General features: G+C 49.2%; 2 protein-coding genes across 2 annotated transcripts; both read left to right on the top strand.

Moving 5' to 3' along the window:
- Positions 1-1505: 1505 nt before the first annotated feature.
- On the top strand, positions 1506-14295 carry SIRT4 (sirtuin 4; the record flags this gene model as incomplete). Its single annotated transcript, XM_081338698.1, has 4 exons — positions 1506-2014; positions 4926-5220; positions 11657-11845; positions 12233-14295. The coding sequence occupies 3 exons, from the start codon at positions 1506-1508 to the stop codon at positions 11804-11806; spliced, it is 954 nt and encodes a 317-aa protein (XP_081194824.1). The 3' UTR covers positions 11807-11845; positions 12233-14295.
- A 1745-nt stretch (positions 14296-16040) lies between these two features.
- On the top strand, positions 16041-24662 carry LOC308674307 (hydroxysteroid 11-beta-dehydrogenase 1-like protein A). Its single transcript, XM_081338664.1, has 6 exons — positions 16041-16251; positions 19262-19392; positions 20900-21011; positions 22277-22462; positions 23246-23389; positions 23477-24662. Exons 1-6 carry the CDS (start codon positions 16170-16172, stop codon positions 23689-23691), a joined length of 870 nt encoding a protein of 289 aa, XP_081194790.1. The 5' UTR covers positions 16041-16169; the 3' UTR covers positions 23692-24662.
- Positions 24663-27644: the final 2982 nt, after the last annotated feature.

Raw genomic sequence — 27644 nt, 5'->3', positions numbered from 1 at the left:
TTGAACGGATGACCTCGGGGTGCCCCCCCTCGCTCCGCTCCCCGAGGCGCCTGGCCCGGTCCAGCCCCTGCCCAGCCCTCCGAGGCGCGCGGGCCGTCCGAGCGGGACAGGCTCCTTCTGGCACCGGCTGAGCTCACAAAGCTCCCGCAGCGCCGAGTCTGGCCAGCCGGGCCAGCTGCTGCTCTCCCGCGGTGGATGCTGGGAGCTGTAGTTTTTCCGGGCCGAGCTCCCCCCCCCCTCCCGGCAGGCTGTCCTTCTGGCCGGGGAGGAGAGGTGAGCGTGCCCGGGCCGGGGTGGGGGGTGGTCTGAAAGAGCTCGAGCCCGCCCGCGGGGCCGCGCAGTGCCTGCCGGAGCGCGCCCGGCGCCCCTTCCCCACGAGGGCATCGCGCGCAGCCGGTGCACGCGCATCGGGGGGGGGTTTAGCAGATCGGGGGCGGAAGGAGGATCCGGCGCACCGGAGGGGCTTCCCCAAGCGGCGCCCTCCAGGCGGTGGGCTACTTTGCAAAAATCCCAGCAGCAACCCTGGAGTGGCTGGGAAAGCGTTGCCTCCGGGGGGGGGGGGTTGGGAAAGCGCCTCTGAACCGGACTGACCTTGTCCTGGCCAGCCCTGCCTCCCCCGCCCCCCACCTCCCGTTGCAGGTCAGGCGACCTTCCCTGGCTCCATTCGGAGTCCCGCCGGGTGGGGTGGGGTGGGGTGGGCAAGCAACCAGACCAGGTTTACAACTTTAAGGCCTGGACTTTCAACTGTTTGCACCCTGTAAACAGAACGCCACTGTGCTTCACAAGCCTCTTGGAGCTATCTAGGCATCTTAAGTACAGTTTGCTTAACTGTGGCTCAGCACTATGTGTGAACTACTCAAACTCTGCTTCCCTTTCACTACCAGACAGCAAAAAATAAAAAAAATATGAAGATTTCCTGCCCCACCAATAGCAATAGCACTTAGACTTATATACCGCTTCACAGTGTTTTACGGCCCTCTGTAAGCGGTTTAGAGAGTCACCATTTTGCCCCCAACAATCTGAGTCTTCATTTTACCCACTTCGGAAGGATGGAAGGCCGAGTCAACCTTGAGCCGGTCAGGCTTGAACTCCTGGCGGTGGGCAGAGTCTCCCTGCAATGCTGCATTCTGACCACTGCATACCATGGATGGATGGATGGATGGATGGATGGATGGGAGGGAGGGAAGAAGGAAGGGGGAAAGGAAGAGCAGTAGCACTTAGACTTATATACCGCTTCACAGTGTTTAGAGCTCTTTCTAAGCGGTTTACAGAGTCAGCCTATTTGTCCCCAACAATCTGGGTCCTCATTTTATCGACCTGGGAAGGATGGAAGGCTGAGTCAACCTTGAGCCGGTCGGGTTCGAACTCTTGGAGTGAGCAGTGAGTTAGCCTGCAATGCTGCACTCTAAACCACCATGGCTGTAAAAAATGTCTGGGGCAAAAAATGTCTCCTTGAATAGTTTGGAACCTTGTTTTTTTTTCCCCACCTGTTCTGTCTTCCTCAGATGAAGTTTCTTCCAGCCCTGAAAGGCTGGGGCAGACGGCCGGTTCCTGGACTCCACTGCTGGGCCTCCCATGCCTCCATGCCCCAGGCTGCCCCCTCCCTGGCTTTCGTTCCAGCCAGCCACCCTCCGGACGCTGGGGCAATAGAAAAACTCCAGAAGTTTGTTCTTCACTGCCAGCGGCTCTTTGTCTTGACTGGAGCAGGAATCTCCACTGAATCCGGCATCCCGGACTACCGCTCTGAAGGCGTGGGCCTTTACGCCCGGTCTGACCGACGGCCCATCCAGCACGCCGAGTTTCTCCGCAGTGCCACAGCTCGGCAGAAATACTGGGCCAGGAACTTTGTGGGGTGGCCTCAGTTTTCCTCCCATCAGCCCAACGCCGCACACCGGGCTCTGAGCAGCTGGGAACAGCGGGGGAGGCTGCACTGGTTGGTGACCCAGAACGTGGACGCCCTCCATGCCAAGGCTGGCAGTCGGCGCATGACTGAGCTGCATGGCTGCACACACAGGTGGCCAAGGGGAAGGGGGCGCCAAGCCTGACAGGGAAAGTGCATGGCATTGCAACTGCCCAGAACATCTGCATTTCAGGCCCCAGCACTGGCCTGGCCCTGTGGTGATGGGCCTGTGTGCAGCTGAAAGCTGGGGGGGGGCATGGCTTCCCTTGGGCTGAAAGTCACGCAGCCTCTGGATGGCCCCACTCGAAATGGGACAGCATTTAGGATGGTCAATTTGGCCAGCTCGGTGGGTCTTTGACAGCTCTCCAGCATTTCTGCAGGAGTGGGCAGCAGCAGCAGCCAGAGTGGGCAGCAGCTCGCCCTCCGGCACCCCCGGCCAATTCTTCCTGCTGCCTTCCTGGGTGATGGAGGACACGATCCTCCTGCACATAGCTGCAACTGCTAGCCATTTGTTATAATATCCATGGGGTGTGCAAGTCTGCGAGGAACAAGCGTCGTCTTGCCAGCCTGAGCAGACATATCCTGCTCACCCCACAGGTTCCTTTGCCAAGGAGAAGGGGGGGGGATGCAGGAGCCGTTTTTCTGATATGATACAAAACGAATCAAGTGGAAGAAGAATTTATAGGCGACAACGTTTTAAACTGTATTGGGAACATCCCCAGTGTTAGAAAAAGAGGAAGCGGAGTAGTGCTTTGTGCTGCTTTCTAACGTGGGAAAAACAGCACAGCCGTTTTGGCAGCCATCATATGCCAAGACTGCAGGAGTAGAATCTGTTAATTCATGATTTGTTGATGTTCTTTTGACTGTCCAGGATGGATTTTAACTATCTCATAACAGAAAAGTCACCAAAATCAAAAAGCTGCAAAGGCCAGGAAGAAAATGGGACTTCAGGGCTTGTGGGAGGGGATCTGGGGCCAGCAGGAAGCAAGGGATGACTCTGCAACAGTGTGTGTGGGGGGGCGCTTAGAGAGCTTAGCCTTGCCTGTCCTCCAGACTGAGCAGAGAGGGACTTCCATGGTTCCCAGCCAGGCATGATGTCAGAGGCTTTCTCCAGAAGAGTCCTTCACAGCCCCCATGAAATAAGGATAGATTATTAAATGTACGAGGGCAATTCGGAAATAAACCCCCTTGGGTTACCAATGACAGACACTCTCAGATACAGAACTTTTATTGTACTCATTAGAAAACTACAACATTACTTTTCGACATAATCGCCATTCAAATTGAGGCATTTGTCATAATGTCTTACAAGGTTTGAAATTACTTAGTAGTAGTCGCTCAGCGCCAAATCTGGGCTGGGGGGGTATGATAAAAAACATCCTAACGGAATGCTTCAAAAGCTCTTGGGTGCGTCTAGTGGTGTGCAGACGAGTATTATCGTGAACACCACACCAGAAGTGGTGCCGTAGAAAATCCCGCCAAATGTGAAGATGCCAAAGGAGTAACTGCTAGTGAAGTTCATGGAGCGTGGTTCGACCATCAGTTCAAAAGTCTACTGTGAAACGTTATGAAAACTCAGACGAGTCATCCATAACAAGCGTCAGGGCCTGCTGACTTCCAGTGTGGTGTTAGTTCACAATAATGCTCGCCCACACACCTCTAGATGCACCCAAGAACTTTTGAAGCAGTTCCGTTGGGATGTTTTTGATCACCACCACCCCATAGCCCAGATTTGGTGCCGAGTGACTTGTACTAAGGAATTTCAAACTTTGTAAGGCCTTACAACAAGTGCCTCAATTTGAATGGCGATTATGTCGAAAAGCAATGCAATGTTGTCATTTTCCAATGTGCATAATAAAAGTTCTGTATCTGCGAGTGTCATTGATAACCAAATGGAGGTTTATTTCCGAATTGCCTTCGTATTTTGAGCAGTGAGGACCTAGCGTGGCACAGCTACAGAAAAGGAGTGATCGAGGGGACACCTCTGAGCTGGCATCGGTTGCAATGCCCATGCCTCATCTAAGAAGGAAGACTTGGCATCTAGTATGCCCAGGATGACATTGATTTGGCTCAAATTCAGCTTCACATGTGATATGAATCCAGCCCATTGTGGGCCCGTAAAACCAAGATTTATAACTGAGTAGAAAGGCTGCACCCAACTAAATTATGGTCTGCAAAGCACAGATAATAACCTCCTTTCTGCAGCCCTTGAAGAGTCTGGGTCAAAGGCTAGCATACCTTGGGAGGCTTCCCCAAGTACCCCCTGCCCCCCGTTGGCAAGTGTGGGCCTCAGGATCCCACCAGATCTTCCTTGAGCTAATGGAAGTTGTGTGTTCCTGACAAGGTGTTTTGGGAACCCAGCCAGCATCATGAATCATGGCTTTATTTTGTGGTTTGGGTGTGAGGTCTCTCCTGTTCTTCCATATTCACTCAGCCTGGGACCCTGACCTTCTCTGGGCTTGAAAACTAAGTGGGGGTCAGGCCTGATCACCACTTGGAGGGAGGCCAGGAGCGAATCTGAGAAATTTCTGCTGGGCTGCAAAATTGAAAAGGGTCCCGGAGCGAGGCAGAGGGCAGCAAGGCAAACCCACCAGTGCTCTTGCAAAGAAGACAACCCAGCAGCATCCGTCCTTGAAGTCAGCAGCAGCTGAGCTCGGCTCAGAGGCGTCTTCTGGGTAGAATGCCAGAGGGCTGGTGGGGTCTGATCCTGTCCCTCCATGGCAGAGTTCCAAGCCTTTTGCTGCCTGTGGGGAGCCAGACAGTGCTGACCCCCCTACAGGCATTTTAGTTCCCAGGAAGTGCTTGCAGCAGGAAAAAAAGAATAATACCCTTTTCCCTGGCCTAAACGTCTCGCCTGAAGCATTGACCTCAAATTCTTTTTCCATTTTCTCATTTCATTTTCTTATGTTCTATTGTGGGGGAGGGGGGGCTTAGCTGCTAGGAATCGCAAGAGGGTCCCTTCCTTTCCCCCCCCGGCTTAGAATTCCACCTCTTTGGTGAGCCTTCAAAGCCTCTTTCTCCACAGGGTTGTGTGCCTCAGCTGTGGGACCCAGGTCCCCCGCGAGCAACTCCAGGAACGTTTTGAGGCTTTGAACCCCACGTGGACAGCTGAGGCCCACGGCATGGCCCCTGACGGAGATGTCTTTCTGACAGAAGAGCAGGTGCGCCACTTCCGTGTCCCGTCGTGCAGCAAATGTGGTGGGGTCCTCAAGCCAGATGTGACTTTCTTTGGGGACAATGTGTGCAAGGAGAAAGTGGACTTGGTGTACCAGCGTCTTGAGGAGTCCGATGCAGTCCTCGTGGCCGGGTCTTCCTTGCAGGTACGTGTGCAAATCTGCCTCTGAGATGCCCGGCAAGGGGGTGTCACCGTGCAGGCTGTCTCAGCCTTCTCCAGCCTGGGTATGGATGATCTGTGAGACACTAAAGCTACTCAGGGTCTCTAAAACAGGTTGGGCTCCCCAAAATCTGGACTGTATCACCCTCTAGTTAGATGATGGGGTGAATGGAGACATTAATCTAGAGCCGTGGTGACAAACCTATGGCACAGGTGCCACAGGTGGCATGCAGAGCCCACTCTGTGGGCATGCGCACCGTCACCACAGTCCTAGCCCTTCAGCTGGGTTTATAAAAACTTTTTGCTTTAGGCCTCCGCCACCGTGTGCAAAAAAAAAATCAATCAATTTCAACTTCTCGCAGGAAAAAAAATCTCGCAAAGTTGGAATTGATTGATTGAACTTTTTAGTCCCACCAAGTCTGCCGTTGCCACCACAGCCACGCCCACCCAATGGACCACGCCCACCCAGTAGGCCACAACCACCCAATGGCCCACACCAACACAATGGGCCATGCCCATCCGGCACCCGACAATACATGAGTAGGTTTTGGGTTGCAGTTTGGGCACTCCGTCTCTAAAAGGTTCACCATCACTGATCTAGAGCTTTGTCTTGGAAATCTGATGTTTTGAGGGTGCTAAGGCAATGTCACAGGAATGCAGTCCTGGTTCTGAGCATTATAGTGGGTCTTACCTATTTTCCAAATTGTGCCAATCTTTAGTCATCCTAACCCCGGCACATTGGTGACTGTTTCTGTCTATCTGATTCCCTCCTTCCTGCTATAACAGCCTCAAGCCCCACCCCACCCCACCCCTTGCTGACTCTTTCTGCCAGTGGTCCTCGCTAGAACAAGGCATGAGAAGCTATGAGAAACGGGGTTCAGTCTAATCTTTAACTGAATTTCACGGTCATACTTGAGTAACTTTTATTGTGCTGCCACCACGTGGCTGTTTTGGGAAATTATATGTTAATTGGGTCTGCCAGTACCTTCCCCTATCCTGCTCATGATGCTGTACTAGGAACCACCCCTTCTGGGTTGGACTTCCTCCTTCTCCTTGTTCCCTTGTGTTCCATCCTCCATTGTAACATCTGAACACAAGCCATGCGGACAGTAATCCTGTTACTGTCTTTTGACCTTAAAGTACCGTCCAGATTTCACCTGACCACACCTTCTCTGCTGTAATCTTCTCCTACATGCAAAATAAAGGTATTTCAGATGAACCAGGTACTTTACGAGTTCACTATCTGGAAAGGGCCGTTAAATGTGACTAAATTCGCTTAAACAGACCAGCGCAAGTATCTTAACAAGGAATTAAATCACTAGCACAATGAGCTTGATCCAGAATAGTCAAAAGACATTTATTAATTTTACTCCCTGTAATCTATTGTGTATGCATGTTATCTGCAAAGCTTAAGTTAAATAACAGCAATCAATTTTACTGGCTGCTTTGTGTGTGTTGTCTACGAGTAAGAAGTCAAAGATAGCAATTAATTCTTACTGGCTGCGTGTGTTTACTGCAATCAAGTTTAAAGTTCAGTTAGAAAACGTGCTTCAATTCCTAAAATCTGCTTCTAAATGAGCATGCCTACAGTAAGAAAGCTGACTCTGTAAGAGGCAGAGCCGTGTTTTCAGGATTAAGCTTCTGTGAACTGTTTGTTTCTTCCTGTCTCTCTAAGAAAGCCAGCCAAAAGGCCTGTTAAAATCTTACTGCCTCATTTGCCATTGGATTTCTAGTGATTTAAAGTGATTTGGAAAAGCTTTGAAAAGGAAATGAGCTTCTGCTCACTCAGACAGATTGCTTGAATGTTCCATGTTTTAATTGCAAAGAGACTGTTTGTTTGTAATCTTCAAGTCTTGTGAAACCAAAAGAAAGTTTAGAATTTTGCTGCCTGTCTTCCAAAATTGTCTTTCTCTCAAATTTCACTAGAAGGCTTAGAGATTTACCTTTGAAAACAAACTCTTCCTCTCTGGCTAAACTACTGTATTAAGTGGCAATGAAGGAACAATAAAGTAATTTGTTGCCCTGGTAACTGGCACTTCAGTGAAGGAGAACCCACCTTCCGGAATGCAAGCTATGCAACAGCTTGTAAGCTTGGGTGTTATTATACAGAGAGAGAGGCATTGAATGATAGCCATTGTTTTTAGAATTTTGCTCAAACAAAAAAGTTTGCCAGTTAGCAATTTTTTTTGCAATAAAGATTGCTGAGAAACAACAATAAAAGAAGCAATAAAACAATTAGTTGCCTAGTAACCAAACTCTTGGTTGCTGCTCAGTCAGAAGGGCCCCCATCCTTGGAATGTGCCAGACAAAGGGGCCAGCTTGGATTTATGTTAAGGCAGGCAGCGACTCCTGGTGGCCAAACTGAAACGCTTAAACTGTCTGCAAATTTGAAACGCATGTGAAAGCTTGTATACACAGAGAGACTTTGATTCACACTTATAGCAAGCTATGCAAGCATTTTATTTGGATAAGCAAGTGATTTATTGTACTCTAGCTACAAACAAGGAACAAAGAGCAAATTAACCTTCGTCAGACACAGTTTTATAGCCTACGGTTGGTCCTCTTAATATGGACAGGAAGTCCCTCAAGAGTTCCAGACCGGCTCACGACTAGTGGTCATAAGAAGGAACAATTGCCTCACTTTGTGTCCAAATTCAAGCTAGAGACAATAACAGTCTTGCATCCAAACAGCGACCTATAGTGGTCAAGGGGTGATGCCCCTAGTGGTCAAAGGGTGAATTTCCCTGAAGTCCCTAACCACATAGAAGGTGCCCCTAGTGGTCAAAGGGCAAACTTCCCTGAAGTCTCTAACCCCACAGAAGGCGCCCCCTGGTGGTCAAAGAGTGAAGTTCGTCAAATTAGTCAAAATATCTAGGAAATTTTCTGCATCTGTCTTAGCCATGGCAGAGTGTCTCATTGATCCAGAAGAGCTACTTCAACCAGACAACCCTGATTTGCACCAAGAAGTTCTAAGACCCAAGTGTATAATAAAACTAACCCAGATACTGAGAGAAAATTATGAGGCAATTAAGGGTGAATTTTCCAGTAATCTGTCAGAGCTATGGGACAGAACCGCACACGCCATGACAATTTTGCTCAGTCTTGATAGTAATCCTGCTGTATTAAGAGACTCTATAGATCGCCTATCTGCAGCTTATGAACGTTACCAGCGGCTGTCTACAAAATACATAGATTTTTTGAATGACTCTAATGTAGATGATTCCTCAGCAGAATTAACCAAAATTGAGGATCTGAACCAGCAAAGAGATCTCCTAGTGCAAGATGCAAAGAATAAGGCAAAAATCCGTATTGCTGAACCTCAGGAGACCAGGTCCCATAGAACCACATCACCTAAAGTCACAGTACGCTCTGCTAGATCCTCTCGCTCCAGGGCTTCAACGATATATCACAAGCTACTAGAGGCACGTGCACACCTAGAAGCAAAGAAAGTACATGCTTCCTTTGCCAAACAGGAAGCAGAGAGGAAGCACAGGAGAAAGCCCATCAAGCAGAGATGGAAGCACAGGAAAAAGTCCGTCAAGCAGAGGAAGAGGCCCAAATAAAAATTCTGGAAATAGAAAAAGAACGAGCGGCTGCTTTAGCAAAGTTGAAGGTCTACGAACCAACAACAAAGAAAAACACCGATGTGGAGTGCTCCATCCCAACAGAAGTGAAGGATCTGATGGAACGCACAAGTGAATACATGTTAAAGCATAATGTTTGCAACAATGCAGAGCCATCTTCCACACTGCCTACAAACATCACAGTCATCCCAGAACTGCAAGGACCTATACCTCCTCAACGCCAAAACACAGGCGTGTCAGCTTTGCTTCCCACAAACAGCACAGAAGTCCCACGCCTGTCAGGGCCTACACCTCTTCTTCAAAGCAACCCAGTGTGCCTGCTCCATCACCATCACCAAGGTATGGTAACACAGCAGCTCAACACAAGAGACTCACGTGGAGCTGTGTCTACAAGAAAGACGGACATCTCACCTCCTGTATCATCTCCTCCTCTATGAAGTGATTCAGGTGGTGGCAACTCACATCCTGTACCATCTCCTCCTAAATGGAGCGATTCAGCTAGTGGGGATGAATATGCTACAGGTGCTGTGCTTCATATGGCCATTTTGCTAAAAATTGTAAAGCCTTTGTCAAGTGCACAGAATCCGATAGCGACAAACATGATACAGCTATGCATCCTGATCCACTTCCAGGCAATACACAGCAACCACCTGTATCCAACCCTGCTTCTAGTTATGGCGGGGAGCAGCATGGCGGAGAGCAACAAAGTCACGCTCCAGTCACAAACGTCTCATATTAACTCCAATCTTCAAGTTAGAGACCTTAACGACCAACGAGCTCAAGAATCGAAAGGCACCAAAACTTTCACCAGACCATCGCATTACTTGTCCTGCTTTTGCCTCTTGAAGACTTGTTGAATCCTGCCTTCAAGAAGAAAAGTGCCTTCAACCTGATCCAGACTATTGAAGCCTGAAAAGGCAATTGTTATTGTTGCACATATATATATATATATGCATGTTTTTTTATATCTTTCAGGTCTTGAACGCAACAAGCAAAACCTCAGCCTGAAATGGCAGTTCTTATTATTGCACTATGTATGCATGTTTACTTCATATATCTCAGGTTTTATGTCCTATATGGATGCATGTTTCCTTCTTATACCTCTCAAGTTTTATGCCTCATATATATCATGTTTATTTTGTATCTCTCAGATTCATGTCTTATATGTATGCATGTTTATTTTTATATATATTTCTCAGATTTATTACTTATATTTCTTAGGTGTTTTATGACAACTACAAACCACAAACGTGTATTTGCATTTCCATAACTACCGTTATGGGATTTTATATGGTGGTATTATGAAATACCAGACAGGGAGTGTACTGCCACCACGTGGCTGTTTTGGGAAATTATAATATGTTAATTGGGCCTGCCAGTACCTTCCCCTTTGTGATGTATTTCCTATCCTGCTCATGATACTGTACTAGGATCCACCCCTTCTGGGTTGGACTTCCTCCTTCTCCTTGTTCCCTTGTGTTCCATCCTCCATTGTAACATCTGAACACAAGCCATGCGGACAGTAATCCTGTTACTGTCTTTTGACCTTAAAGTACCATCCAGATTTCACCTGACCACACCTTCTCTGCTGTAATCTTCTCCTACATGCAAAATAAAGGTATTTCAGATGAACCAGGTACTTTACGAGTTCACTATCTGGAAAGGGCCGTTAAATGTGACTAAATTCGCTTAAACAGACCAGCGCAAGTGTCTTAACAAGGAATTAAATCACTAGCACAATGAGCTTGATCCAGAATATTTATTGTTACTCAATAAAACCTGGCTTAGCCCATCTGCTGATTACAAATCTACAAATGAAGTAGCAGGCTACTTTGTTTACCTGCAACACTGTCTTCTAGGTCTCTTAATCCATGTTCCACACCCTCGCATGTACCCCAAGTCCTGCTTATCTAATCTGGTGTTTCTCAAACTCAGCAACTTTAAGACGTGTGGACCTTAACTCCCAGAATCTCTCAGCCAGCATGGCGAACCTTTTAGGGACTGAGAGCCCAAACTGCAACCCAAAACCCACTTATGTATCGTTGGATGCCGGGTGGGTGTGGGCAATTGTGTGGGTGTGGCCAAATGGGTGGGTGTGGCCCATTAGGTGGGTGTGGCTGCAGTGGTAACGGCAGACTGGTTGGGACTAAAAAGTTCAATCAATCCCAACTTTGCGAGATCTTTTTTTTCCAGCGAGAAGTGGAAACTGATTTTTTTTAATTTTAATTCCATTTATATCCCGCCCTTCTCCGAAGACTCAGGGTGGCTTACAAGCTTAGCAGTAGCCTTCATTCTATGTATATGCCTGCTTATTAGGGCTTTCACACACACCCCAAGAGGCATTATTACAAAGTCAGCTTTGCCCCCAACAATCTGGGTCCTCATTTTACCTACCTCAGAAGGATGGAAGGCTGAGTCAACCTTGAGCCTGGTGGGATGCGAACCTGCACTAATTGCAGGCAGCTGGTGTTACTTAAGGAGGCATTAGCCCACTGCTCCACCAAGGCTCCTTGATTGATTAACCTTTTTTTTTCTTTTGCACACGACAGCGGAGGCCTAAAGTGAAAAGGTTTTATAAAACACAGCTGAAGGGCTAGGACTGGGGCGACAGCTCGTGTGCCCACAGCTCGTGTGCCCACAGCTCTGCATGCCACCTGTGGCACGCGTGCCATAGGTTCGCCACCACGGGCCTAATCCTTAACCGCAATTGGCCCAAGGTTGTGCTGGCTGAGAGTCTTGGTGTCGTATGCCAGCACATCCAGAGGGCATCCCATTAGGGAGAGCTTGTCAGCCATATGCTTCACTTCATCTGACAAATGTTTCTTTTATGTCTGGCAGGTCTTCTCGGCTTACAAATTTGCGCTTGCTGCCCGGGACAGGAAGCTGCCGATGGCCATTGTTAACATTGGCCCCACGCGGGCCGATTCCTTAGCTTCTTTCAAGCTGAACTCCCGCTGTGGGGCACTGCTGCCTTCAATTCTCCTTTGAGCGAGCTGATGAGGCATCCAGACCAGTAAAGATTCAAGGGTAATTGTGGGGATGCTGTTGAAGTGGGCTGGTTTGAGGTCCAGGGGGCTGAGTGAAATACCACCAAGATACCAGAAGAATTGAAGCTGGTAAAGTTGTCTACGGCCTAGAAAGAGCTTTGTAAAAACACAGAACATGGAATCATAGGATTGGAAGGGACCTCGGAGGGCTTCTAGTCCAAATCCTGCCCATGACAGGAGGTCCTATGGTATTCTGGACAAAAGGCTGTCCAATGTCTCCTTGATAAACCTCCAGTGATGAAACACCCACAACTTCTGGAGGCAAGCTATTCCATTGTTCTCACTGATCGGAAGTTTCTCTTTGGTCCTACGGTAGTTGAATCTCTCTTTAATGATCTTCCCCTGTTACTTCTTGTCCTGTCCTCAGGTGCTTTGGAGAACAAGTGAATCCTCTTCTCCCTGTGACAATCTGTCAAGAACTGGAGGACTGCCATCATACCACCTCAATTTTTCTCATGGTTAAATAGGACGTACCCAGTTCTCTCAGTCGTCCATCATATGGTTTAGCCGCCAGTCCCCTTATTTTTGTTGCTCTTCTCTGCGCTCTTTTTTGCACTGTGGTGACCAAAATTGGATGCAGTATTCTCTCTTGCCCCAAGATTGAGTTAGGAGGCTCATACAACATACTGTCTCCACCATTGACCTCATAAGGTGTGTGAGTTCAGCTGTTGGCTTTTGACGACTACCTGTCTTCTCTGCTGCCACCAGGTTCTCATCTGCAAAGGGTTGTCTGTTCAGAAAGCCATTTCATTGGCCAAAATGCCAAGAGGTATCATCTTCTATCTAGAAGAGGTTCTCCATGGAAACCCTCCCGCTTTCCTCTTCTCTCAAAACTGTTTTTCCCTCCTTCCGATGTAAACATGTTGGGTTCCAGCTGTTATCATGACTCATCATCTTAGTATCAAGACTTAAAGCCAGTGGAGAGGGAAAAAATCTCACTCAGAGAGCTTTGGCCTCTCCCAACCAACCAGCAGTTTGTGAAATCCATTTTCTGGAAATCCAAGCAAGACTGAGCCAAAGGGAACAGGAAAAACCTGGATTTTGTCTTGTCTCACTTCGGCTATTAAGGCTGGCCAGCAGGCCGTGTCTACTCTCAGCCCACGGTTCAATAGCAAATCATAGATTCAACTGGGCAGTATTTTCTCTTTTTAGTGCTCTAAAAAGTGGGCCTGTTAGTCTTCTCAAACAAACCACCCAAAGGGCCTTTTGCAACCTTTGGGTGTCCATGACATTGAACTGTGCCTCTCCTGCACACCGGCTCTGCTGCTGTTGTTGTTGTTGTTTTGGGGGGGTGAATAAAAGCATCCGTTTCAGTGAAATCTTGTCTTCCTCAGAAGCACAGAAAAGTCACAGGACTCGGCTACATGTGAATATGATACGATAAGCTCTTTTATTACAGTCCATAGATTTGTTGATTTTAAAAGCAACATGCAAAGTGACTTTCCTCTTTTTAAGTAATTCAAATAAATGGTAGCACAAGATGAAGAAATGCCTGCTGGACTATTTCAGGACCTTTGATCTAATTTCACTCACTTAAACATACACCAGTAGGGTACACAAGAGGAAAAGAGGGCTGATTGCAGAGAAAGAGGATTTGTGCAGAATCGTGGAACAGGAGGAGAGCAGACTTTAGTTTTTCTTGCTTTTTTGGAATCAAAAGGCACAAATGCAGCTCTGGCTTTTCACTGTTCAAAAAGGCTCGGTGGAAGAGGCAGAGATTGCAGAAGGAGCTGAGAGACGCTGAAAGGACTGACCGATGGGGGCGTTGCTGGGTGTCTTTTCACGCAAAAGACTTTAGAATAGTTATAACTATAGCTATAACTTTTATAATAGTTATAACTACTAGTTATAACTTGGTTTGCTTTTAGTTGTTCGCAGATCTCTTTTTTTGATTATCTTTTCTAGGATCTTCCCAGGTATTGATGTTAGACTGATTGGTCTGTAGTTTCCTGGGTCTGTTCCCCCCCCACACCTTTCCTGAAGATGGGAACCACATCAGCCCTTTTCCAATCCCCTGGTATTCCCCCCTCCCCCGCCCCATGCTCCAGGATTTATGAAAGATATGGTGCAATGGTTCTGACATAACATCTGCCAGCTCTTTCAGAACTTTGGGATGTAATCTGTCAGGTCCTGGTGATTTATATTCGTCAAGGCCAGATAGGTGTTCTCTTACCATTTTCTTGCTTATTTTAACTTTATTTTAAAATAACTTTAGCATCAGTGATCACCAAATTACTGTAAGACAGGCTTCCCCATTTCAGTGTTTCCCATTTGTGCATTGCCTGGCGCCTGGTTTTCCCTTGCCACGTACCTTTCGGGTTTTTGTGCAGCTGGGGAAGGTGTTGTGTGTCAGGACCCACCTCAATCCACATCTTAGGAAATAAGAACTCTTGGATGCAAGTTTAGTCCAAAAGGAAAATGTTTACTAGGATGGAATCGATTGTGGCAATACAAGACGGAATCTAACAAAGTTACATTTCAATCCTATATAAAGCATTCCCATTTCAGCCCCTCCCCTCATCCATTTGGTCAGGCTCCCATCATTTACTTAGGTGTCAGGCCCTTCCCTGGGAAAGGGAACTCTCCTTGGTTTTATTGTTATTGCTTCTTCCTTTTCAGTTGTAAATGAAGATGCAATCCAGATCTGTGTCTCCCCCTCCCTCCCCCAGTTCAAACGTTTCCCTGTTGTTTGAAGATCGCCTTAAGTAACCATCCTCTCCCCCCCCTCGGAGAGATGGCAGAATCCCCAGAATAAGCACAATGTTCTACCTATACATTTATGAAATGTGATATAAATGGATTCTGACATTGTGTCCATGGCTTGTTCTTCCCACAGTGCATCCGACAGTCTCCCCAGCTTGCCAGGGACCAAAAGGGGTGCTGATCATAAGGGGTGGCACTGCCCTTCCTTGCTCTAAGCAGGAAAGGAGCCCGGATTTGGGGACTGATCGGAGCATCCGGTCTGCTCAGACTGACCTTTCCCAGGAGATGGTGGTGGGCCTGAACTGAGGGGGGGGGAATCTTGGGTTCATTTTGGCCCCACTCTGGCTCTGCTTCCCAGGAGCGTAAGATAAAATCAGAGGTGCTGCCCCATCTCCAATGAAGGGTGGGATAGAAATTCAAGAATAAATGCAAAGGCACAAAGTCTGTTAAGTCTTCCACACCAGGCAGCAGGAAAACCTGAATCTTTGCCTCTTGCCTCTTGGCACAAGACCAGCTTTCCCACTTGCAGTTTCCAGTTGATCCTCCCAGATATTCAAATATTCAGCTCCATCCCAGCATGACATATCTAGTGAGGGAGCCTCAGTTCTCACATTTTCCTTCTCCCTCATCTATACTTCCTTTTATATTGGAACCCTGTGGGCAGGAATTACTGTATTTTCCGGCGTATAAGACGACTTTTTAACCCATGAAAATCATCTCAAAAGTTGGGGGGTCGTCTTATACGCCCAGTCGTCTTATACGCCGGAAAATACGGTATACAGGTAGTCTTCAATGCACAACACTAAATTTAGTGACTGTTTGAAGTTACAACGGCACTGCAAAGAATGACTTACAACCGTTTTTCACACTTAATGACCGTGGCAGCATCACTATGGTCACATGATCAAAATTTAGCCGCTGGCTCATATTTATGACAGTTGCAGTGTTCTGGAGTCATGTGCTCACCTTTTGTGATCTGACAATCAAAGTCAACGGGAAAGCCACTTTCAATTTCTAACTCTGTTAACAACTGCAGTGATTCACTTAATAACTGTGGCAAGAAAGGTCATAACATGGGGCAAAATTCACCTAACAACTGTCTCGCTTAGCAACAGAAATTTTGTGTTTCAATTGTGGTTGTTAAGTCCCAAATTGAAATTTAGAGTTTATTATTCTACAGAGGTTTCTGGGAGTTATAGCGAGCCAAACCCATAAATTTTGTCCACTGATCCAGGCCCAGAAACCTTCCTCTCTCGCTGTGAAATTGCTGGTATCGGGATTTCTGCCGTGCTCGTGCTTTCTACACATGCAGGAATGTAAATCCTTGGCCAAAAGTCTCTTGGCAAAACACCTCATCAGGCAACTTTTGAAATCGCCGTAATATTTGTTTGGGATAACTGCCAATCTCTCCGTCCTGGAGACCTGGAGGAACCTGAGTCAGCAGATGACGCGTCGCCTGCACCATCCCACCTGGGCCAAGCCCTGATTGGGTGCCACTCAGTGTCTTTCATCAGAGCTGGAAAGCCTGTATTTCTGAACTTTGTGTTGAGCGTGCAAAGAAAAAGCGTGTGCAGCTTAATGACTGCACTCAGAAGCTGGTCATGGTGCTCTTCAAGATCCTGGTCCCTGTCCTGATCGGGCTCGGCGCCTACTATTTCTACCCGCAAGAAACTTTCTCTCCAGGTAAGGAGGGTCGATCCCACGGGGGGGGGGGGATCCTAGGCCATTGCTGTCCTTCTGCTTTTTCTGTTTTAATTATTCTTTTTCCATTTAACGGAAAAGAATGGGCTTTCCTGGAGGGGGAAAGTGTTGGTGAAACTCCCGCAGGCAAGGTGTGAAGAAGGTGGTCAGTCTCTCCAGGAGGGTGTTCCCCGTGTTCTCACAATGTGCTGGACCTCTACACTAACGACGTGGGTTGAGGTCGCACAACACACGCAGAACCCAGCTGAGCACAGGCAAGTGCGGCAGCCGTCATCCATCCGCCTGAACACCACTGATGGGGCGGTGCGAGCATCTCTTACTCCCTGTGATGGTGCCTCCTTGTCATTCAGACCTCTCCAGGGGAAACGGCTTACCAGAAAATCTGCTTTCAGATTGGGGAAGGGGCAGGATGGAGACCAGGAAGGCTGACAGCAGAGCCTGAAGCATCAGCTTTGCATTTCAGCTCCATCTGAGCCCCCATAGCAAAAGGTGCCACACACTGGATTCTCTGCTCACGTGGACCGGCTGTGGGAGCAGGAATCCGGTAGCAGACTCTGGTGTCCTCCGCTAATGGAATCTGTTGCCCAAGACTAGACAGGTGTCCCAGATGTCTGGCAGGTCACATCAGAGGAAGAGATGGGGAGCTGCTTTTGCGGATGAGGCTGAGCGGAAGCTGACCTCTGCGCAGCTCCAGGGCACCTGGGTAAGCCCCCACCCACCCACCCACCCCGAAGCAGCAGCAGGGACGGACTTTGAAGTGGCTCAGGGTGGTGGCAGGGGACCACCTTCGCAGTTCTGCAATCCCTACCTGCAATTCTCGCTCACAGGGTGGGAAGCTGAGCATACATAAGTGTAGCTGGTGGGCAGTAATATTCCATTTGGCATTCAGATGGGAGCTAGAAGTGTGTAGAAAGACCCAGGTTGAGGCAGGCAACGTGCTGGCCAAGAGAATGCTGGGGGTTCAAGTCCAACATCTTAAAAGTCACAACTTGAGAAACTCTGGCCCGTGGAGGAGCCAATTGCAGAAATAGGTGCTGGGGCTGAAGTCCATATATCTTAAAGTTGCCTGGGCTGGGAATTTTAGCCAGCGCACAATCTGGGGAGAGAAACGGGGTGGGTGGGGTGGGGAAGAGTAGAATTTGGGACTGAGAAAAGATGCCATTAACCTTACAAGGAAAGAAGAAGTAATCAAGTGGGTAAAACCAGACAATCAGCTTTCTCCAAAGAAAGAGAGAGAGAGAGACCAATTTCCACCCTCTCTGCCATCAGCTTGCTCCACAAGCGATTAGGTTAAGGGGGGGCTGCCCTGCTCCTATTGGCACTTGAGGCGACTGAGGACACCCCCCTCCACTGAGTGGAGGGCTGTTTGTTCTTCTTGGGGGGGGGGCAGGTGGCTTTTTTCTATGCCAAAATGCCCTCCCCACTTCTCCGGACAACCCACTCCTGGCTGGAGGTGGCTGTCCTGCTGGACTTTTGGCAGCCTCACTTCGATGGGGGCTGGCAAGGGGTCAGCAGACTGCTGACAGGTCCCAAACGGCCTTTATCCCCGATGAAGGGGGTGGAGCGAAGGGAATGGGGAGGGGGGGGGCTCTTGGAAGCAACGCCCCCGGAGAGGGAACAGGGAGCCAAGCGTGCTCTGGGCAGGGAATCGAGTAAGGGTCCATCTGTCAGGGAATAAATTAATACTTCCCTATCAGAGGGCGATGAACCGTGGTTCATTTGAAGCATGGTAAACATCAGGTAAAAATAAACAAAACCGAGGCATATTCCATCCTTCTGAGGTAGGTAAAATGAGGACCCAGATTGTCGGGGGCAATAAGCTGACTTTGTAATAATGCCGCTTGGGGTGTGTGTGAAAGCCCTAATAAGCAGGCATATACATAGAATGAAGGCTATTGCTAAGCACATTGATTGTGCTTAGATTATAAGCCGCCCTGAGTCTTTGGAGAAGGGTGGGATATAAATGGGATTAAAAATAAAAATAAAAAAAATATTCTACTGTATATAAAACTTTAATTGGAAAGCAAAAGAAAAGCTCCTGAGTCCTAACTGACTACATCCTCCCATCAGACAGAATACAAAGAGAAGAAAAATAAATAAAGTGAGTAAACTTTTGTAGACATGCGCACTGAACAGCAGTGCTAGGCATGAAACCATAACATGGCTGGACATGTGACAATCACCCTGGTTACATTGATAGGATTACTATGCAGCTGGCAGAGAAACAAAGTGAGACGGGCGGAGCTGACAAACACTTAAAAAAAACCTCAGTGACACCATCGTGGTGTGGGGGGGGCGGAGGGATAATGCTGTCAGTCCCTTGATTACTTATTTGCCCGTTTATTCCCTTTCCTGCCCAGGGAGGGGCTAGAACAGCTAGAACCGTCCCTTCTAGACGACACAACAAATGAATCAAAACTGGTTCCCATTAGAGTCGGAAGCAGCGAAGGCTGGAGGAACAGAGAACATTGAGCCTTGGCGGAGCAGTGGGCTAATGCCTCCTTAAGTAACACCAGCTGCCTGCAATTAGTGCAGGTTCGAGTCCCACCAGGCTCAAGGTTGACTCAGCCTTCCATCCTTCCGAGGTCGGTAAAATGAGGACCCAGATTGTTGGGGGCAATTAAGCTGACTTTGTAATAATGCCGCTTGGGGTGTGTGTGAAAGCCCTAATAAGCAGGCATATACATAGAATGAAGGCTACTGCTAAGCTTGTAAGCCGCCCTGAGTCTTTGGAGAAGGGCGGGATATAAATGGAATTAAAATAAAAAAATAAAAATAAAACATTCGCAGGGGAACACAGAAAAACAAAACAGGGCTGGAAGGGACCTCGGAGGTCTTCTAGTCCACCCCCCCAGCTCAAGGCAGCAGATCAACGCGGGGCGGGTGGGGTGGGCGGACCTCCTCCCTTAGCTAAAGACCTTCGGCAAGAAGCCTTTTCTCCGGCCGGGGAGAGGGGAACCCACGGGCCGTCCGTCTCCTCTTCTGCCCGCAGAGATGGTGCGAGGGATGCGCGTGCTGGTGACGGGTTCGAGTTCGGGCATCGGGGAGCAAATGGCCTACGAGTTTGCCCGAATGGGCGCCCACCTCATGCTGACCTCCCGGAGGGAGGAACAGCTGCAGAAGGTAAGCGGCGGGAACCCCCAGCCCAAGCCCGATCGTCTCTGAACAGGACCGCCAGCCCTGCACGGATCGCCGTCTCCTCCTCTTCCTCGCAGCCCAAGCTCCGCAAAGAACCGCGCCGCTTTCCCGTGGGGGGGGGGGAAAGCTGGCGAGACATTCCCTGGCTAGCTTCGGTCTCAAACGGGGGCCTGGTGCGAATCCCGCTCCTCTGCTTTTCAGGGCGGGGGCGGCTGCCTTCCTGCTTGCTGGGGCACCCCGATGACGCCCCCCCCAGGCATTCTGGAGGGGCGCTCTGAGCAACAATGAACTTGGGTTTCAGGAAAGGGGCGGGGAGGGGGCCTTAAAAGAGGCACGAAACTCAACCCCGTTGGCAGCCATGGATCTGACCAGCCGCTCTTGAACCCACAAGGCGGTAGAAGGAAAGAAACAAAGACGGTAGCCAGGCATCTTGACTTTGTGTGTGTGTGTGTGTGTGTGTGTGTGTGTGTGTGTGTGTGTGTGTGTGTGTGTGTGTGTGTGAATGATCGGCAGAGCTTTTGTTTTTAACTTTTTTTATTAGACGTTTTCAACGCGAGGAAAGTGTGCAAAATGGAAACATTGAAAAAGGAAATGTATAGGAAATGAAATTAAAAAAAGAAAACATAGAATTGGGATTTCCACCCTTTCTATAGTGTAGTTGCCGTCTAAATTTCCTCACATTCCTAGTTAACCCTTTTTAATGCCCAGTCCATAAAGCATCAAGTTTAGTCTTTATCTTTCGACAAACAGTCCACATAAGGTTTCCAGGCTTTCAAAAAAAAGCCTTCCTTTTTTCCATGACCAAGCTAGTCAGTTTCTTATCAACATTACAAACCTACGTATTTCCTACCTTATTTCATTATTCTTCCACTTTTGTGCATGCAATAATCTTAGCGCAGTTAGCATATACAATATGCCATATTAATGTTTGACATTTCTAATTCATTGTCCATCAAATGGTTCTGATTTCATCCTAATATTAAGATTGGCAGAGATTCAACTGCTGTGTCATGGCTATCATTTTGACTGGACTGGACTAGAACAGAACAGAACAGAACAGAATAGAATAGAATAGAATAGAATAGAATAAAGATGGAATGGACCAGAATGGAACAGAACACAATAGGATAAAGATGGAACGGAACGGAATGGAACAGAACAGAATAGAATAGAATAGTTGGAAGGGACCTTGGAGGTCTTCAGCCCCCTGCTCACGCAGGAAACCCTAAACCATTTCAGACAAAATAGCTCCAATCTCTTCTTAAAAACTTCCAGTCTTGGAGCATTCACAACTTCTGCAGTTCCACTGGTTAATTGTTTTGTCAGGAAGTTTCTCCGTAGTTTCAGGTTGCTTCTCTCCTTGATTAGTTTCTATCCGTTGCTTCTTGTCCTGCCCTCGGGTGCTTTGGAGAACTTTTTTTGACCACATACTGTGGATACCCTGGTTCTTGTGAGTCCTTTTCATTCCTTTGCCTTCTTTTTTTCCTTCCAGGTGATGCAGAAGTGCCAAGAGCTGGGTGCCAGTTCTGCCCACTATGTGGTTGCAGACATGGGCAATCTGACTGCTGCCCAGAAGGTTATTGAAGAAACTAAAGCCCAGTTGGGTAAAGATGACATTTTGCATTTCATCTTGTGCATGGGGGTGGGGGGGGAGGAGAGAGATTGAGGAATTGGATGCTCTGTGTGCAAGGCTGTATTCAGCTTCCCTTACCTATCCCATCCACCCAGTGAACTTAGGGCTCTCCCTGCCCTTCCCAGCATCATCCATTCCTCTCTATAAAAGTCCTCCCCCCCACTGGACTTTGCTGTCCCCTCCTTTCCTGCATGGAGAAGAGCGCCCAGAGAGTTCCTATTTCCATATACTCCTCCAGAATGAGAGAATCCGTGCAGCAAAGGGGCAACATCTTTGAAAGGCAACGAGCAATTCGAATGTTTGCGGTGCTCCTCTTGGGGACACTTTTTCTGGGCTTCAGGGCTGTGCACAGAGACATGTTTGGTTTCAAGTGTTTGTCAGAAGGGCTTCATGTGTTCTGCGTCACAAGCGGCCCTTAGAATCCAGAGTTAGCCACCAATTTTGGGCAATATGAATAACAGAACAACAGACAAGTTGGAAGGGGCCTTGGAGGCCTTCTAGTCCAATCCCCTGCTTAATAGCAATAGCAATAGGGCAGGGGTAGGCAACCTCGGCTCTTTTATGACTCGTGGACTTCAACTCCCAGAATTCCTGAGTCAGCTATGCTGACTCAGGAATTCTGGGAGTTGAAGTCCACGAGTCATAAAAGAGCCGAGGTTGCCTACCCCTGCAATAGGGCTTCCTTATATGCCACTCCATAGTCCTTTACACCACTCAGTGTCAGCATCATTTGCATATTGCCCCCAATAATCCGGGTCCTCATTTTACCAAATTCGGAAGGATGGAAGGCTGAGTTGATTTTGAGCCGGTCAGGATCAAACTCCTGGCAGTGGGCAGAGTTTGCCTGCAATGCTGCATTCTGATCACTGGGCCATCAGGGCTCCTGGCATTCCAAATGGATGTATTTAATAACACAGTAAAGTGAGTAGGAAAAGCAAGGATGGCTCCTGGCCCTACAGAGGCTTTAAGACCCAAGGTCTCCCAATGACTTGCCCTGTGCTGGCCTGGCTGACCAACCTTTGCCTGTACTAGGCTTCCTCCAGGCTGGAGCTCCTGCTGACCTGTGATGTCAGGATCCAGCCCCTTTGCAGCCTCTGCATGCCCAGCTGCCCTGCCCAGGGCTCCGTGCTGGAAGACACCCTCCAAGGGGGGGTGGGGGTGGGCAGCAAGCCAGCGCCAGAAAAAGAAGATCAGTTTGCCTTTTGTGATTTGCCTGTGTGTCCTTCTCTCCCCTAGGAGGTCTCGACCAGCTGGTTCTGAACCACGTTGGCGGAACCTCATTTGGTCCATTCGAAGGAACAATTGAGTCGGTGATCACGTCGATGAATGTGAACTTCTTCAGCTATGTCCAGCTAACCATCTCTGCCATGGACCTCTTGCTGGAATCTAAGGGGAACATCGTAGCCATCTCCTCCATGAGTGGTAGGCACTGCAATCCTCAACAGGCTGGCACACGAGTGGATCCCCCAGTGGGGGCATTCATTCATGCTGACAGATCTCCTGCACGTGGTCCTACCAGTTCTCACTCTGATGACCATTTGCTTCCAAGTGTCACCCCAGCACCAGCCACTCCAATTCCTTGCACCCCATCCTTCCTTGTCTTCCTTCTATTGCCCCCTTCATTCATGGTCTCTTGCTCTCCAAATTTCTGGTCTCTTCCTGAAGATCTCACCCACTCCATATCCCAAAGATGCTTTTTCAGGAGGCAACTGGACTTTCTTTGAAGATGAGAAGCTTCTTCAGCCCTGAAGCCTGAGCTGAAGAAGCTTCTTGGCTGAGAAGAGAAACACCTTCAAAGAAAAACAAAGAAAGTCCAGTTGCCTCCTGAAAAAGACATCTTTGGAGTAACTATGACCTGGATGACTGAGAATCTCCATAGAAATCCACTCCACACAACCATCACTTCTCAATCAAGACAGTGCCCAAAATTGGCACTTCTGATTTTCTGCAAAACCAGGCCCATAGCAAACCATTGGTTCACTAAACGACTGCAGTGTTTGTTTAATGACTGCTGTGAAAAAGGTTGCAAAATTGAGCCTGATGGGCAGGCTCCATTATGGTCCTAAGTCAAGGACTACCTGTATTAAATTGGACATGGAAGAGAGTACCATTGGGGGAGAGATTGAGAGGAGGAGGAGGAAATGGAACAAGCTTTGGGGATAAACAGTTCCTCTTTCCACGCCAACCCCTCCCTCTCCCTCCTAGGACGTGTTCCGAGTCCTTTCAGCGTCCCCTACGCAGCAGCCAAGTTTGCCGTGGAAGGATTCTTCACCTCGCTGCGCACCGAGTTGCGCCTGCGGAAGATAGATCTGCCCATCACTGTGGCTGTGCTGGGCTACATTGACACCGGTGAGTGACACATTGGAATTTTCGCTTGCCCAAACCCAGCACCCTCCTCTTGGGCTGACCACCCACTTTTGGCTCTCTTTTCTGTAGAAAATGCCGTGAAGGTTGTGGGCAACAAAATCTCCCATAGGCCGAGTCCCAAAGAAGAGTGCGCCCAGAAGATTGTGAAGGGCGGAGTGTTGCGTTACCGTGAGGTCTTCTATCCTTACTGGGCCCTGAAGCCCACTCTGCTCTTCCGAGAGCTGCTGCCCAACCTCCTGGATCAAACAGTCGGCTACGCCTACAGACTGGAGAACATCCTCTAAAAATCCTGGCTCAAAAGACCACCCAGCACTGCCAACCGTGTCTGCCAAACATCGGGACTGCTTGCAGGGGAAACAAAATGAAAGACCCCACCCTGTAGGAAGGATAGTAATGGACAAAATGGTGCCATTCCCCCCCACACACTTCTTTCCTTAGCTCACCTTTGTTCCGGCACAGGAGTTGGAATCCTGGCCTCTTATCCAGATGCAGCATTGTGTAAAACACAACAGCAAATCCAGCGCTTCTTGGGTGCCCAATTTTTCCACGCCCTGTAAGGGAATCTGGAACCAAATACTTACCGAATATACAATCTGTACTCATGGCAAAGATAAGAAGCGGGACCCGTAGTACGTATTTAGTAAAGGAAGTATTTTAGTAAAGGAAGTCACCCGTAGTGGACATGCTGCAGCATCCCGTTAGTAGCCTGGACTAAACAGGAGAAAGGAAACAAAACTACTCGTGCTTTTAACCCCTACAACAAATCTACCACAGGTATCATTATTTATATAAAGCCACACGCTGTATTTCCTGGGTCGCTCCCCAATGCAAATAGATCAATGCAGTTGCACCCATGTAATGCAAAAGCTGGATCCACCCAACACATCAAACTGCAGCAGAGCCGATCCCTTTTGAACACAGAGGGGTGCAAACCCATCTCATGCACTCAAATTATGGGAAGACTGTGCTGGAGAAACCTAGAAAATTAAACTGTTCGTGTAAAGATCCCTACCGGATGTGCTTTCCTGAGCTGCACCAATTTTTATTATTTTTATTTTTTACCACAAAACCAACAGCAGCATCTTCTATCCTTGTCCTGTTATCACTGTAACCATAAATTGCTAGACTTGTGGCCCAGAATGGCTGATTGAGGGGTCCCCAATCCCCGAGGCTGCAGTCCACTAGTGGGCTGTTGGGAACAGGGCTCCGGAATCCTCACTTGTGCAAGCCTTGAGTGAGGGTCCGCGGCTTGCGCAAAGGGAGCTGCGTGCGCATGGACGTAATTCCCCCCTGCTGGCACGGAAGCATCCCCTCTCCCCCCCCTTCCCCCTATCCACAAAGCCAAAGAGGTTGGGGAACTCTGCTCTAGCTCACTCAGCAAGGGCCGAGGGTGATCTCTGGCCCCTGCAGTCGCAGAAAGTCTTTCTCCACTTTAAAATTGCAAAATTTCAGGAACGTTTTTTGAGCCAGTTTGCAATTAAAACAGTCTGAAAGCCCCTCCCACAACAGAGTCTCATTTCTCACGAACCTTTTAACTGACCTTGACAGCCTCTGGGGACATCCAGGTAACCTGGTCAGCCTTTTCCATCCACCCAGGCCATTTTTTTTTATTTATTTGTTTGTTTGTTTCGATTTATATACCGCCCTTTTCCCGGGGGACTCAGGGCGGTTTACAGGACAAATTAAAACAGTGCAATGTACAAATTAAAATAAAATTAAACTAATAGCCCCCAAAGAGTATAAAATTTAAAACCTTAAAATCCCTCAGTCCAGGCCGGCTAACTCAAATAGCCAGGTTTTTAGGTCCCGGAGAAATGAGCGAAGGTCGGGGGCCATCCGGAGTTCCACAGGCAGCTGATTCCAAAGGGCAGGCGCGCCCACTGAGAACGCTCTCCCCCTGGGGGCCGCCAGCCGGCACTCCCTGACCGGTGGCACCCTGAGGAGGCCCTCCCTGTGGGAGCGCACAGGACGATGGGAAGTTGATGCTGGCAGCAGGTGCTCCCTAAGATAATCCGGACCCATGCCATTTAGGGCTCTATAGGTCATCACCAGCACCTTGAATCTCACCCGGAGGGCAACTGGAAGCCAATGCAGCTCGTGGAGAAGAGGCATTACATGGGAGTATCGGGAAACCCCCATCACAACTCGCGCGGCCGCATTCTGCACCAGCTGAAGCCTCCAAGTGGTCCTCAAGGGCAGCCCCATGTAGAGAGCGTTGCAGTAGTCTAAACGGGAGGTCACGAGCGCATGAGTGACTGTGCGTAGGGCATCTTGGTCCAGATAGGGCCGCAACTGGTGCACCAGGAGAACCTGAGCAAAAGCCCCCCCTGGCCACGGCTCCTATATGATCTTCCAAACTGAGCCATGAGTCCAGGAGGATGCCCAAGTTGCGGGCCCTACCTATGGGGGGTAACACCTCACCCCCCATAGTTAGCAATGGAATAGACTGGTTGATCCGAGATGCCAGTATGCACAGCCACTCAGTCTTGGCGGGATTGAGTCGAAGACTGTTTCTCCCCATCCAAACCCGGACCGCCTCCAGGCAATGGGACATCACGTCGAGGGCATCACTGGGTTGGTTCGGGATGGAAAGAAAAAGCTGGTTATCATCAGCGTACTGATGATACCCCACCCCGAAACCACGAATGAGCTCACCCAGCAGCTTCATATACATGTTGAACAAGAGGGGAGAGAGGACTGACCCCTGAGGGACTCCACAAACGAGAGGCCTCAGGGCGGACCTCTGCCCTCCCGTCAACACCAACTGCGAGCGGCCCAGGAGGTAGGAGGAGAACCACTGTAGAACAGTGCCCCCCACTCCCAACCCCCTGAGACGCTGCAGTAGGATACCATGGTCGATGGTGTCAAAAGCCACTGAGAGGTCTAATAGGACTAGGACAGAGGAACAACCCCTGTCCTGAGCCCGCCAGAGATCATTCACCAGCGCGACCAATGCCGTCCCCGTGCTGTACCCAGGCCTAAAGCTCGATTGGTACGGGTCCAGATAATCAGCTTCCTCCAAGAACAGAGGGAGCTGATGCGCCACCACGCTCTCAACAACCTTCACAAGAAAGCGAAGGTTGGAGACCGGACGATAGTTGTTCAAAATAGCCGGGTCCAGGGCAGGCTTCTTGAGGAGGGGCCTCACCACCGCCTCCTTCAAGGCGGTAGGGAAGGTACCCTCCCTCAAAGAAGCAGTTATTACTGCCTGGAACCAGCCTCGTGTCCCTTCCCGAGCTGTATACACAAGCCAGGAGGGGCACGGGTCCAATAAACACGTGGTGGAACTCAGTCTCCTCATGATCCTGTGCACCTCTTCCGGGGTCACAGGATCGAATTCATTCCAGATAACATTCCCAAGACTGCTCGACTCCCCCCCATCAGTCTCTGCCCAGTCAGAATCCAAACCAGCCCGAATCTGAGCGATTTTATCCGTCAGATGCTGGCTAAACTCCTCGACCCGCCCCTGCAAGGGCTCCTCCCTCACCTCCTGATTAAGGAGGGAGCGAGTCACCCTGAACAGGGCGGCCAGGCGATTATCTGTGGATGCGATGAGGGCAGCGAAGTAGTTAGACTTCGCCACCTTCGCCGCAAGATAAGACCTCATAGAGGTTCTTAACCGCAATCGGTCAGATTCAGACCGGCTGGATCTCCAACAGCTCTCTAGGCCCCGTCTTTGACGCTTCATCTCCCGGAGCTCCACGGAAAACCATGGAGCCCATCGGGATCTGCGCCGGGTCAGGGGTCGCAAGGGTACAACACGGTCGAGCGCCTCGGTGGCCGCCCTTTCCCAGGCATCCATCAAGGCATCGGCCAGGCTGTGAGTGAGGGAGATAGGTATAGACCCTAGTGCTGTCTGGAACCGTTCCGGATCCATTAGGTGCCTGGGGCGGAACCACCTGGTCGGCTCCGCAGCCCAGCGGCAAGGGGTGGCATAGCAGAAGACCAACCGCAGGAGAAAATGATCGGACCATGACAGGGGGACAATAGTTGGCGAGCCCCCTCCCAGATCATCAAACCACTGTCCAGATAAAAAGACAAGGTCGAGAGTGTGACCCCCTCCATGAGTCAGACCCTGAATTACTTGGGTCAGGTCCATGGCTGTCATGGAGGCCATGAACTCCCGAGCCAACTCTGACGACCCTCCCAGGGAAGGCAGGTTAAAGTCGCCCAGAACTATAAGTCTGGGAAACTCAACCGCCAACCCTGAGAGGGCATTGAGAAGCTCGGGCAGGGC

This window comes from Vipera berus (genome assembly GCF_964194415.1).
Source record: "Vipera berus genome assembly, chromosome: 14".
Classification (NCBI taxonomy): domain Eukaryota; kingdom Metazoa; phylum Chordata; class Lepidosauria; order Squamata; family Viperidae; genus Vipera; species Vipera berus.
Note: the sequence above shows the minus strand (reverse complement) of the source record. Positions and strands in the feature narration are given on the sequence as shown.